The sequence below is a fragment of the Daktulosphaira vitifoliae genome, unplaced genomic scaffold (genome assembly GCF_025091365.1).
Source record: "Daktulosphaira vitifoliae isolate Bord-2020 unplaced genomic scaffold, ASM2509136v1 Scaffold_4, whole genome shotgun sequence".
NCBI lineage: Eukaryota > Metazoa > Arthropoda > Insecta > Hemiptera > Phylloxeridae > Daktulosphaira > Daktulosphaira vitifoliae.
In genome coordinates this window covers 28,981,309-28,995,165 of record NW_026099575.1, presented here as the reverse complement: position 1 = coordinate 28,995,165, position 13,857 = coordinate 28,981,309, and the positions used below count along the sequence as shown (strand labels likewise).

Here is a 13,857-nt window from a genome sequence, read left to right as displayed (position 1 = left end):
CTATAAGATTAACATCGTGATAAAAATATAATCTTACCATAAATGAATACGATCCTTAGGGTAATCTAACATTTCAAAAGTACTAAAAAAATAAGGTAACGTGTGAGCTTTATTTCTAATGAGCAAAGCCACAAAAACAGTTGGCAATTTTTTGACACTAACATCATTGTTAGCTTTAATATCAATAAATTTAAATACTAGTAACACCAAAAAAATTATCTTTAAAAATTTTCTCCAACGATTTTGCCCATTTTTAAATGGCGCCATTTCGGTAAATTAAACTTTGGATAGTAATACGGTCTGTTTTATGATTGCAACTCACTGATAAGTAAAAAACGGATATTATAAGTGGAGTTCACGATTTAGTAACAGCTGTTAGTTTATCAAAAATTTGTTATCTTAAACTGCATGAGTATATACATTTTTTGTTAATTGTACGAATTTAACATAGATTTAATGTAAATTATACATCACATTCAATGTATATATTAGTTCATATAACCAATGCTAATATCAGATTCCACAAATGAATTTTAAAACTAATTATTTATTAGAGTGTGTTCTTTTAACGCTAACCATTCGTTTTCTTTGAAAATAATAAATATGTTAAGAAAATTATTTTTGGAATTTTTTAGTTTTATATATTTCTTGATTTATCAGTTATTAATTACTTTCTTAACTTTACCATTACACCTTAGAAAAATGTCAAATTAATTTTAGGGGTATTTTGCTCTCTTTATTTAAAAAAAAATTATTTCGATATTCTTGCGCTTCTTATACAATTCTTCTGATAACTTTCCTATATAAAAGTAATAATATAGGCTATATTCAATAAATAAATAAAATATAATTTAAATACAATATAACAATTACAATTTGAAGAATAGAAGTGCGTATAACATCACCTCCGCGTATTAAAAACTTTATGAACGGAGGGTGACGTAAAATTACGAATCAAGTGAAACGAATATTTTTGTCGTTTCCATCATATAGCTTTCGAACTTATAATTCCATAATCACTGGCCATAGCACTCAATATTGTGTCAAATTTATTGCTGTACTAGTTACTTTTGATCTCAATTCTGCATTGTTAATAAATATTCTTGCGATATTACATTGTTAATGATTACCTGTACCTTAGTTACCTTAGTTGAATAAAACAAGTAAAGTAATAAATAAAACGAAAGTAATAGTATTGAAAACTATGTCTATGACGGCCACTCAAGCACAACTGCCCTTTGTTAATTCGACGTCAGTAGCTCCGGGCTACAGACGAGTAGAATTTTCACATCAGCTTCTCCCTCTATGCTAATTAATATGTACTACGAATTAAGTAAATGGATATAAAACGTGTGTAATATAAGTGGTAAGATCATAGTAATAAATGTAATAAATTACATATTAAAATTATTTGAAATGTCATTTTGGTAGTATATTAGTACCAATAATTGCATTTTCCCATGATACTAACATTTTCGTCCGTGGACCGTACAGGTTGTAATGGGAAATATCGAATAGTAACTATCTAACTATTCAATATTCATTCAAAAACTATTCAAATAGTATAAATATTCGATTGTTACCTAATATATTCGAATAGTTTTTAAAACAGTTCGATAGTCTATTCGAATAGTTATTCAAACTATTCAATAGTTTAAAATATTCGAAAATTTTCATCACTAGTACAGAGGGTTAAATTACCGTATCACCCCAACCGGGATCGTAAAGTTGGCAACACTATCACTGTCATTTATTCTCAGCGTAAAATAATCTACAACCAAAAACCTATTGAATCATGATGATAATAAGTGATAGACTTCACTGATATATATTCACAGAACAAATTTTTGTTGATAATATTTGATGTAATTTTTAGAATTTTTCTTAATGACTTGAATGTAGTTAAATTTTTTCTGTAATAAAATTTTCAGATCATATAAAATGTTATGAGTTAAATAAATTATTGTTCCTTTAAAGTCACATCAAAGTTATTATACCATAGTAATGGTCTAAGTTTGTTTGTCTGATACATAAAAAAAATGGTTCCTCATCCAATATTTGTTATGAACGCCGAGTCATCGCGCTATTACATTGACAATCTCTACACTCAAGATAATGTAAAATGTTACCAAGCACTTAATTTTATTAAAAATTCTATCATGGGTAGTAACCGACAGAAAGGAATTGTTATTGCTAATGGCATTTTACCCAGACTATTACAGGTAATTTTAAACTTCAATAGAATTTCAATAATTGAATTATGTTATAAATTTATTAATAAATAATTTTTTTTCTCAATTTACCAAGCATAGTGTTTATGATTAAACAAGTCCACTGTATATTATGCATTTTTCAAGTTTTATATTTTATGTCAGGTTTTAACAAAGAACTCTAAAGCCTTAAAGTTATAGTTGATCCTACCCCCCATAAGTGAGCTTGATCTCACCTCTGGAAAGTATTAAAGTTTTGATAAATTATTTAATAACTTTCAATTATTTTTATTTGATTGTTTAATTATTTGATTTTAAATAATTTCAGGTATTACCTGATCAAACTAAAACTCCAGAAATCCGTTTGGAAACTGTTGTTATTTTAGGATCATTAGCTAAAGGAACTGAAGACCAAGTAAAATCATTAGTAGATGCTGATGTCGTAAATTATATATTTAGTGCTTTTCTTTTAAACGATGAACCTAAATTTATTGAAGCATGTCTAAGGTGTATCCGCACTATTTTAGAGTTTTCTTTTGCTGATCAATCTGTTGTTTTTAGTGACATTGCAATAATACGCAAGTTAATTAAAACTATTAATGATTCTGTAAGCAACAGTATTTGCGCCATGTATATTTTGTCATTTTCATGTCGTTCGGCAGTTCATCAAAATATATTATGGGAAGAAGGCATTGGTTTTATTTTGGCAAACTTACTTAATACTGATCTAGATGATTTATCATTAGCAACACTTAAATGTTTTGCATGTGAATGTCAAGACAACTCGGTAATTTCTTCAGCTTTAGCAGAGACTGAGTATAATAACAAAAAAATGCCAGATATTCTGGACCTTATGAGAGGTGGAGATCATCCAACTGACATGAGATTAGCTGCTTCTAAATGTATTACTTACCTATATCGTGCTGGCGCATTAGAAGTTAATAGTTTAAAAGTTATGTTTGGAGCATTACCTACACTGGTCCGTTTATGTCAAAATGATCAAAAATGGGAACATCGAGTTGAAGCAGCCGAAATTTTAGCTGTTCTAATTGAAGATGATGCTGACCTACAATCATTAGCTAGCATATCAAATCATTTATTACAAACATTAGCAGAATTTGTAAATTTTCCAACTCATCCAGCTGGCGAATATGGAAATCATTGCGGAGAATATGTATCAAGAGAAATGAAACAAGCTGCTTTTAAAGTAACTATACAATTAAAATATTTATTTATTATATATTATAAACTATTATAGTTTTGATATTTTTAAGGTATTTGCATCACTTGGAGCAAACGATGAAGAAATTCGTAAGCGAATTATTGAAACGGATAATTTAATTGACCATATTGTGTGTGGTCTAAAAGATCCTAGTCCTAAAGTACAATTAGCAGCAGTTCGATGTTTGCATTCTTTATCACGTTCTGTTCAACAGCTACGTACCACATTCCAAGATCACTCAGTTTGGAAACCATTAATGACTTTATTAGAAGGTGCCTCTGATGAAATTCTTAGTGTAACTTCTTCTACGTTATGTAACCTTCTCTTGGAATTTTCACCCTCTAAAGAGCCAATATTAGAATCAGGAGCAATTGAACTATTTTGTAGTTTAACAAAAAGAGATGACCACTCATTGAGGTTAAATGGCATATGGGCCTTAATGAATATGGCTTTTCAAGCTGAACAAAAAATTAAATCACAAATTTTAAACACTTTGGGAACTGATCAAATTTTTAATTTATTATCAGATTGCCATGTGAATATACTAATGAAAACATTGGGGTTGCTAAGAAATTTGCTGTCAACTAAACCTCACATAGACTATATAATGAATCTTTGTGGTGGGGATATAACTCAAGCAGTAATGATGATACTTGAAGGAGAACAGTTACCCGAAGTTAAGGAACAAGCATTATGTATATTAGCAAATATTGCCGATGGAGATATTGCCAAAGATTGTATTATGAGAAATAATGAGATATTAAAAAAAATTCAGGAATACATGACTAATAGTAATGCTAAATTACAAGCTGCTGCAATATTTTGTGTGTCAAATCTTGTATGGAAAGAAGATAGTGGAGCTATTGAACGCCAAACAAAATTGAAGGAAATGGGAATTTTCAAAATTTTACAGCAACTTATAACTACATCAGATTCATTGTTATTTGACAAAGTAAAGACTGCATTAACACAGTTCTCAGACTCTTGACATACCTTCTGCTTGAATCCACCACCTTCAGTAGAAGTGTAAATACTTATCATTTTTTAATTTACATCAAACATTCTATTTAGTTACATAAAATATAAATTATAAAATTTAATTTTTAAGTTAAAAATAGTATGTTCATCTTAAATTATTTTATTGAACTTTTTTCATAATACAATACATTTTTTAAATTCAAGAAAAAACTTTTTTCGGATAAGTAACCCTTATAATATAATATTCATTCTAAAATTGTAATCATTGTAGGATTATAATTTTTTTAATATTAACAGATAAAAAGTGAATACATATATACATTTTGTTTATCTATACTAATAAACAGTTCTTAAAAAATAATCTGTTCATTAAAAATTTTAATTAAAAATAGCTATTATGTATATATCACATTAATAATTTGTCAATTTATTTAATAAAACTGTGAATACTTCAATTGATATTATTTAATATTTTTTGTGTATATGTTATTATAAATTATGTATATTTATTTAAGCCTAATTATAATAAGACTGTTTTATCTCATTCAATAATATGTTATTCTTTAAATTACTAGATAGATAAAAAAATAATAAGATAATTTTCAATTATTAAGATTTGAACTCTAATAGTATTATTTTTAATAACTTAAGTCATAAAAAAAAAATATAACTATAAACGTAATTAAATTATATTTTTTGAATAATTAATTTTTTTTTTATAAAAATATATAAATAAATAATAACCAATATTTTATACTTTATTATAAATATCAGTAATAAATAATTACATCATGGTACCAAACACAGGATTATGACGACATATACTTGGACCATATTCTTCATAATCTTTTTTAGAATGACAAACAGTATAAAACTCAGGCTAAAAGACAAATATATTTATTATTAATAGTTTACTAAGTACTTTAGTTTATTAATACTTACAGAAGAAGCTAACATACTTCCTCCAAACCATACAGCATATCTTTGCATATTATGTGTATAAACTTGCACATCAATTGGTTTAGGCTATGATTAGAAAAAATCCTAATATATTTATGGGTAAATTATATTTCTAATTTGTTAACAAATATCAACAGATAATCATAAATACATATATGTCAGTTACATATAAAATTGTATGGACAATTAAATTTTACAATAAAAATTGATCACTTATGGCTAATTAATTAAATTAAATTAATTAATTTTAATTTAATTTAAATTTTACATATTTTTATTATTAGTAAATAGTTATCAAATATTTGATACATTAAATTATATACAAATATATTTAATTTATTTAAATAAAAAATGATCAGTTTTACATCCTTCTATTTCCTGAACTTAACATTCTACGGAGGGCGGTAGCCCTTTTTCACATGTTCAGGAGTTAATGATGGTTCTTGGCTAAGTCAATGATGGATGGGACAGGTAATATGTTCGGCTTGCACCAGAAACCAGACACTACCATTGAGAAAATAACAAGAAAAATCTTATTAGCACCCTGGGGATTAAACCTGGGACTCCATTTGCCTACCCCTATATTTTAATACATATATATTACGAATTAAAAATATATATATATATTATGTTATATCCAGAAGTGTCTAAAAGGACTTAAACCCACCTCTCATTGACTGCACTAAACCAGCATTTTAGATAAAAAATGGTCATTACAAATTTTGTATTAACATTGGTCCCTCTCTCATTGAAAAATTTTGGGTACACCACTGTATACATAGTAATTATTTTACGTTAGCCACTCAATTTTTATTGAAGTAATAAATAAGTGAAGAAAATTATTTTTGGTATTTTTTTATTTATCACTTATTAAGTACTTTTTTAATTAATCTCTTATATTGTATAAAGGTGTTAACTTAATTTTTTTAAATAACCACATACATATTCAACCAGCTTATAAAATATAAAATGATAATAATAATAATAAAAAAATGATTTTAGTGTTTTATATTACACAAAATGTGATTACCATCTTGATCAAAAAGTTCCCGGAATTTATTCAGAAAATTAAAAATACATGTTTATTCATCTAAATCTATATTGTCCCCTTCAAAGTAATCCCCATCGACTGCAACACACTTATGGCAGCGCTTGATCTAATCCTCGAAACATTTTTTATATTCGGTTTTTGTTCCATCAGTGCTTCCTGTGATTTTTCCATTACTTCCTCTCGGCTGCTGAAACGCGTTCCCCGTAATGGTTTTTTAACTCGATTGAATAGAAAGAAGTCACAGGGAGCCAAATCAGGTGAATTTGGTGGCTGTTAGATAGTATTTGTTGCATTTTTCATAAAAAAATTACGAATAATGATGGCACTGTGCGACGGCGCGTTATCATGATGCAAAATCCACGAGTTTTCTGCCCACAATTCTGGTCTCTTTCGGCGAATTGCTTCACGCAAACGTCTCATAACGTCCAAATAATATTCTTTGTTTACTGTCTGGTCTTTTGGCAAAAATTCATGATGTACTACACCGTTGTAATCCATGAAAACCGTAAGCATAGCCTTCTTTTTTGACTGAAAACGACGTGGTTTTTTTGGTCTCGGCTCATTTGGTGAACACCATTCACTTGCCTGATGTCTTGATTGTGTGTCATACTCATAAACCCACGTCTCGTCTCCAGTAATGATCCTTTTGATGAATGTGGGATCGGATTTAGCCTCGCAAATCATGTCTTTTGCGACGTCAACACGGTCTCTTTTTTGCATGAAATTGAGGTCTTTTGGCACCAACTTTGCTGCTACACGACGGAAACACAGATCATTAACCAAAATGTCTTTGACGGATCCATAGGCAATGCTCAAGTCCTCCGCTATTTCTCTGATGGTTAATTTGCGGTTATTGACCAACATTTCTTTTACTTTTTCAGTGTTTTCGTCGGTTTTCGATGTCGATGGTCTGCCGCTGCGGTTATCATCTATGAATGATTCACGACCACTTTTGAACCGCTCGTGCCACTGATAAACGACCATTTTCTTTAGAGAATCGTTGCCAAAACATTTTTCCAACATTTCCAACGTTCGCGCACCATTAAATCCGTTTTTTACACAAAATTTAATACAAGTTCGTTGTTGCAAATTTAAATCCATTTCTAAAATTGTAAAAAATCGCCAACACACAAAGAGATAGATGTACTCTTGGCTTCGTAACTTTTGCAAATGTCAAGCTATGGCGCTAAGATTTAGAGGGAATATTAACAACAGATGTACCAACTTAATAAAAAAAACAGAACTCAAATCAGAACAATGGGAGCGCCAAACGATGGTTATTCCGGGAACTTTTTGATCAAGGTGGTATTTTAATGTTAGTCACTCAATTTCTGTTTAAATAATAAGTTTTTGGACATTTTTTTTTTTTGCATTTCCATTTATTTGTTATGAAATAATTTTTGGGCCTATCTCTTATTCCTTAAAAAAGTATCAACTTTTTTTTTTTAATGTCGACATATTTTACTAGTTTATAAAATAAAACATGATCTAATTAAGAAAATTACCAAGCCAAATATTAAATAAGAATTTTTTTTTATTACATTTATTACTTAAGAAAATTTTACCTTAAGATTATCTCCAGCTATCTTTTCACTACGTTTTAATCTAGCATCAACCACTCTCTTAATATCTCTCTGCAGACGTCTACCAAAATCTTTAAACATAGTTGATCCACCAGAGAGAACAATGTTATCATATAATGGCCGACGTACATCAATTGGACAATTTTGTATTACAGTATCCACCATTTCAGATATAGGTGTTGTAAAATCAGGATTTGAAAACTGTAAATTAACATTTAATTATAGAACCCCAATAAAATTAGAATTAAAAGTGCTTACTTCAGGATGAAAGAATATTTCTGGTCCTAGAAATCTTTCATATCCAACATCAACAGAAAATGGTTGTTTTGTAACACTGTTGATTCCTTCATATTTTCTCAACCATTTTGATGGTTCAGAATCATACTTTGCAAACTCTTTAGCTATGTCAGGACATATATATGAATAACGTTCTTTAATTGCTTTAGCTGTTTCTAAACTTTGTTCAGGTGGAATACCAATTTCTCGTTCTCTTAGTAATGACTGAATGAAATAAGTAATATTGCGGCCAGCTATTGGAATATGTTTGATACAACTCCCTATAACATAACCTTCTGCCTGAAAACATTATTGACTTTTAATAGCATATATAGGATTTTTCAATGGTGGGGGTATATAATTATTAACAGTCATATCTATTCAAAATAAACATAATATATATTATATTATTAAACATTACAAATTTTGGACTTTACTACAAAACAAAGTCTAATATCCTTTGTTTTGTTCATACAATTAAAAAAATTATTTTTAAAATTAGCTCCCTGGGGGTTATAATTTCCATATCCCCCCATAATTATGCCATTGTTTATTTTTATATCATTAAACTAATTAAATTTATTTATAATGTCATGAAAACTTCTTTTATGTTAACTATAATAATATTACTTCCAAAAAGAAAAAATGCAACGTTTAAGTTTTGTTTAAGTAAAATAAAATATCAAGATGGCTCTTTCTATAGTGTTCAGTAAGTAAGGAAATAGGTCAATTGTTATAAACAATGATAACAATAGAAATTTGTTTCTTTTTCTCGACGTGTTATATGTATGACTGCTGTAGTTAAAAAAATGCTATTTTTGTGCTAAAAATGATAAAAATAACAAAATATAGGACGATTTTTTTAACAGCTATTCATAAGACACTTTTATCCATTAGATTTCTCTTAAAATAATAATTATGGTAAGACAATTAAGGTTAAAAAACCTTTATGGTATAATTTAGTTTCATATAATTCTCGATTTATCAATTATCATAATTTTTTTTAATTCATCCTTTATACTTTATAAGGGTTTCAACTTTATTATTTTAAATGGCAATATACATATTTAATTACCTAATAAAATTTAAAAAAATGATATAATGACAACTAATTATAGGCAGAGTAATGTGTAATAATAAAAATAACATAACCCACACTTCACCTCTACTTTTTATATTAAAATAGTTATAACTTCCAAAATAATGAGTCTTAAGTTATCAGCAACCAGTCATTTTCTTAATTATATCATTAATTTTTATTTTATTAGCTAATTAAATATGTATATTGTCATTTAAAATAATAAATTTGAAACCCTTACAAGGTATGTGAGATGGAATAAAAAAAAATTAATAATTACCAAATCAAGAAATATATAAAATTAAAAAATATCAGAAAGAATTTTCTGAATATAATTATTACTTTAAGAAAATCGAGTGGCTAATATTATCATATTGGCAAATCATCCACTATACATCAACTTTATAAATTTTTATAATTTACAAATTTAGACCTAACATTTTGGAAGTTATAACTACTGATGGGAAATATCGAATAGTAACTATTGAACTATTTGATAGTCATTCAAAAAATATTCGATAGTTACACAATATATTCGAATAGTAAAACTATTCGATAGTTTATGCTAAAAATAAACTATTCGGTTATATAAAAACAATTTGAATAGTTATTCGATAGTTTAAAATATTTGAAAATGGCCATCACTAGTTTAAAATATAGAGTGGAGGTGAAGTATGGGTTATGCTATTTTTATCATTACACATTTCTCTGCCATATATATTTAAAAATGTTAATAACTTTTGAAATACTATTCTAATAATTATTTTTGACTAATCATTTATATTTAATAGCTAGTTAAATATGTATGTTGCCATTTATACAAATAAAATCGATACCCTTATAAGGTATGATATGAATTTAAAAAATTAAAATTAAAAATTAATAAATTGAAAAATATATAAAATAAAAAAAAATTTTCTGGATATAATTATTACATTAACACAAATCGAGTGACTTATATTATCATATTGATGAATCACACACTTAACATCAACTAATAACTTTTTATAATTTTTCCATAAAAATTATAATACTTAATTATTCAATATCAATTTCATACTAAATTTAATTACTATACAAACTGTTTTATAATAGTAAATATTTATTAATTTATTACACTTATAAATCATAAAACTCATGATCAGGATATAAATAAAGAAATAGGAGTACTTGTTGCTTATGAAATAATTTAGTAATTCTTAATCAATATAAATAAAAATTAAACACTACTGATTTGCATTAAAGTGTTTCTTATAATAGTGATTTTAATTACTGTCATATATCCACATATGTCACATCTCCATTGTGCTGGGTCTTAAATATTTATTTTTCACTTAAAATGAGTATTTACAAACTCATAACACTTAATTTAGTAAAATAACAAATATTTTTATGTTAACTGATGTATTTATAAATTATGACATGTTTGGAATAGGGAATCACATATCTGCGATACTTGAAAATAAATTAATTTAAATAAGTTTAACTAGAGTTAAAACTCAAATCAAGATTTTAATTGTAAAATTTATATCATAATGAGTAAATCTATGACTTTGGGGTCTAAAAACTTAAAAAAAAAAAAATTATATGTGAATGTATATATACATTTAATTAAAAATGACAATCACTTTAATAATAGTGTAATGTTTAATAAAATTATAAATTAATATCAATAATATTTCTGTATTTAAATCTAACCAGCTTGATTTTTACACTGAAATATAAATATTAGAATTATTAATTTTTGAAGTATTTTAATATTTTGAATTATAATTTGGCTAAAAAAAAATGCTTAGGGATAAACAAAAAAAATTCTTATAAATAAAATATAATTGTAATATATGTAGTTAATTTTGTAAGATTAAATCTTATATTGTGATCTCCGTAATGGAACAATCAAATATTACAATTTCTATTCAAACTAACACACTCATAGAACTGACTACAACAATCACCAAAACAACCACTTGTGGTAAAAAAAAATGTGTAAATTATAAATTAAAATACATTATACTTAAAATAATATATATTTATGTAGGAAATGTTACAAATGAGCATAAAGTTACAGAAAAATTAAAAACATTAACCCAACATATAGTTAATGGATATGTATACCAAAATGGAATTTTAGAGTTAGACTTAAGAAAGTCATTTACACCTGAAGTATTAAGAAACAACAGATTGAATTTTAATCACCCAAAAACAAATAACACTAATCTCATTGCATGTGCAAATCATATTGACAGTCACAATTTAACAGCTTATAACATGAATACTAATTTTTCTACAATAACTAAGAAACCACAACAAAAATGTAACTAATACTAATATGTTAATATTTTAGTGTTATAATTTTATAACACAAATTTTATGAAAATGTAGCAAATTTTACTACACAAAGTGTTCAGACTAACCCATGGATGAAAAATGCTTCGACAAGTATGAATAATTTAGTAACAAAGCCACTAAAATCAATGTTTTTTGATAGAAAACCAGTTAAAGGTAAGGTTTTTTAAATTTATATAATTAGTTATTATTAAATAAATTTATAACAATTTTACTTTTATGTATTGCTTTTAATGGTTAGGAGAGATCCACCCAGACAGTACAGGTTTTACAAGATTTTAAGAGATTTTTTAAAAAGAGAGCTTGTATTCTTCAACATGATACCTAAAAACTAATATATTTTGAACATTTTTTATCAAATTACTAAGATCAAATATTTTCTTTCAGATGAAAATAATGAAACTTGTTCAGAACATAAATTGTTTGATACCAAAATCGATAACTAATAATGAATAAAAGTTTATTTAAATAAATATGCTAATTTTATAATATATAAAAATATTATTGCTTAAAATGAACTTACAACAGGTATAATATGAGTAACACCATCACCACTGTCAACCACAAGGCCTGTTAAAACACGCTCGTGTAGTGGCCTTGATTTCCAAGAAGCAGATAATGCTAATACTGCTTGCACAGCGATATATAGTCCAGGAACATTAAATGTCTCAAACATTATTTCTATTTAAAACATACAATTAATTAACTTCATTTTAGTATGTGTAATCATAATTAACCTGCTGTATATTCTCGGTTTTCAGGCGTATTCAATGGTGGTTCAGTGAGCAAAAAATGATGATCTTCAGGTTCAGCACGTAAATATTTAAAAATACAATGTTCAAGAAATCTTTCCATTAAATCCCAATCTTCAATTAAACCATGTCGTACAGGATACTTAAGTTAAAAAATATATACATTAATTTTAAAATATTAAAACTATTAGCTAAAAATTTAACAATACCTTAACAGAATATCCTTTAGCATCAAATGCTTCATCTCCTATATAAAAATCTAAATCTTCTACGCCCTTAGTTAATCTCCGAACAGCTTGGTCGCCAACCTTAGCAGTTTCTTTGATGGCAATAGCTGAAGGTATTATCATTTGGGGTTCTTTGTTGGGAGCAAATCCTAATTTTGTGTACCTTTAAAATAAGTATATATTAAAAACACTTTTTTTATATACAACTAAAATACTAAATCTTACCCAGTACCAACATCTATTACACATGGAGGAAGGCGACCTAACATCTTGCGTAGTACTCTTTTGAAACGTCTTAATTAGATTATAATCAAAAACTTAAAACATAAAATAAATATTGCACTTACAATAATATATAAACAAACAACATAAGATTATTAACAGTAATTACTAAATAATTATGAAAATTCAACGTTAATTATATCAACTATTCTCTACCTAGTATATAAACGTTATCAATTTTCAAGCCGAACTCTTATGATGAGTCAATGATAAACTCTATAAAAATTAGTGATGGGCATTTTCGAATATTTTAAACTATCGAATAGTATTCGATAGTTTTAAAAAACTATCGAATAACTATTCGAATTGTTTTTGTACAACCGAATAGTGTGTTTTTAGCATAAACTATCTAATAGTTTTTAAACTATGGAATAGTTTTTAAAAATATTCGAAAGGGCTAGCGAATGGTTTCAAAAAATATTCGATTAGTTCTAATTAAAATTTTTATGAAGTACAATTATTAATTATAATAAGAAGATAATTAACGAATACTTAAAATAAATTTTTATACAATTAATAACAGTAAAAAGTACCATTTTATTTATTTTTAGTTTGTGAGTCGTTGGTAAAAACTGATAAATATGGGTTGAAAATTAAAAAGCTGTTCTTTTTTCCGATGACTAATGATACATTTTCAGTTTTATCGGAAAGGTTTGTTCTATGAGCAACAGAACTATTCGTAAATACTAAAGTCTTATTTTACACTTAATACCTTGTATACTGTTCTTAGTCTAGCATTACCTGCTCTTTTGTCATATAAAGGCATAACACCGATAAAGAGGACAGCGCTTTTTAACACTGACGATCTAAATAGGATTGTTTTAAAACTGTTTATTCAGGGTACTAAGATTATAAATAGGATACAATTAATAATAAAAAAAATTAGTGATGA

At 26.7% G+C, this 13,857-nt stretch overlaps 4 protein-coding genes across 5 annotated transcripts in view; 2 read left to right on the top strand and 2 right to left on the bottom strand.

Annotated features, from left to right (window-relative positions):
• The window catches only part of LOC126906120 (glycosyltransferase 25 family member), a 29,768-nt gene extending 29,359 nt beyond the window's left edge, over positions 1-409 (bottom strand). Inside the window, exon 1 of the mRNA XM_050686416.1 lies at positions 38-409. Within this exon, the coding sequence (XP_050542373.1) occupies positions 38-267 (230 nt within the window). The 5' untranslated portion in view covers positions 268-409. The remainder of the gene's footprint in view (positions 1-37) is intronic.
• A 1,414-nt stretch (positions 410-1,823) lies between these two features.
• On the top strand, positions 1,824-4,964 carry LOC126906118 (armadillo repeat-containing protein 8-like). The gene is made up of 3 exons (XM_050686415.1): positions 1,824-2,222; positions 2,539-3,417; positions 3,485-4,964. Exons 1-3 carry the CDS (start codon positions 2,040-2,042, stop codon positions 4,418-4,420), a joined length of 1,998 nt encoding a protein of 665 aa, XP_050542372.1. The 5' UTR covers positions 1,824-2,039; the 3' UTR covers positions 4,421-4,964.
• Positions 4,965-5,147: 183 nt separating this feature from the next.
• Positions 5,148-13,145, bottom strand: LOC126906122 (actin-related protein 3). 2 transcript variants are annotated; one of them, XM_050686422.1, is made up of 8 exons: positions 12,909-13,145; positions 12,666-12,846; positions 12,442-12,598; positions 12,228-12,385; positions 8,263-8,580; positions 7,987-8,205; positions 5,353-5,436; positions 5,148-5,290 (listed from the first exon to the last, which is right to left on the bottom strand). In XM_050686422.1, the coding sequence occupies exons 1-8, from the start codon at positions 12,950-12,952 to the stop codon at positions 5,195-5,197; spliced, it is 1,257 nt and encodes a 418-aa protein (XP_050542379.1). In that variant the 5' UTR covers positions 12,953-13,145; the 3' UTR covers positions 5,148-5,194. The 2 variants fall into 2 exon arrangements, with proteins under 2 accessions (XP_050542379.1, XP_050542380.1); XM_050686423.1 differs by lacking the exon at positions 5,148-5,290 and having other exon boundaries at positions 5,428-5,454.
• LOC126906123 (uncharacterized) lies at positions 11,142-12,199 on the top strand. The gene is made up of 3 exons (XM_050686424.1): positions 11,142-11,672; positions 11,741-11,860; positions 12,092-12,199. Exons 1-3 carry the CDS (start codon positions 11,246-11,248, stop codon positions 12,148-12,150), a joined length of 606 nt encoding a protein of 201 aa, XP_050542381.1. The 5' UTR covers positions 11,142-11,245; the 3' UTR covers positions 12,151-12,199.
• Positions 13,146-13,857: the final 712 nt, after the last annotated feature.

Bases quoted from the DNA above. Each gene is read 5' to 3' on its own strand.
- LOC126906123 (XM_050686424.1), top strand. From the start codon at position 11,246: ATGGAACAATCAAATATTACAATTTCTATTCAAACTAACACACTCATA. The intron at 11,673-11,740 runs GTAACTAATACT...ATGAAAATGTAG, and splicing joins TAAGAAACCACAACAAAAAT to CAAATTTTACTACACAAAGT. The intron at 11,861-12,091 runs GTAAGGTTTTTT...ATTTTCTTTCAG, and splicing joins TGATAGAAAACCAGTTAAAG to ATGAAAATAATGAAACTTGT.
- LOC126906118 (XM_050686415.1), top strand. From the start codon at position 2,040: ATGGTTCCTCATCCAATATTTGTTATGAACGCCGAGTCATCGCGCTAT. The intron at 2,223-2,538 runs GTAATTTTAAAC...AAATAATTTCAG, and splicing joins TTTTACCCAGACTATTACAG to GTATTACCTGATCAAACTAA. The intron at 3,418-3,484 runs GTAACTATACAA...GATATTTTTAAG, and splicing joins TGAAACAAGCTGCTTTTAAA to GTATTTGCATCACTTGGAGC.
- LOC126906122 (XM_050686422.1), bottom strand. From the start codon at position 12,952: ATGTTAGGTCGCCTTCCTCCATGTGTAATAGATGTTGGTACTGG. The intron at 12,386-12,441 runs GTTAATTATGAT...TGTTTTAAATAG, and splicing joins AAACCGAGAATATACAGCAG to AAATAATGTTTGAGACATTT. The intron at 5,437-7,986 runs GTAAAATTTTCT...TTCTAATCATAG, and splicing joins TAGCTGGAGATAATCTTAAG to CCTAAACCAATTGATGTGCA.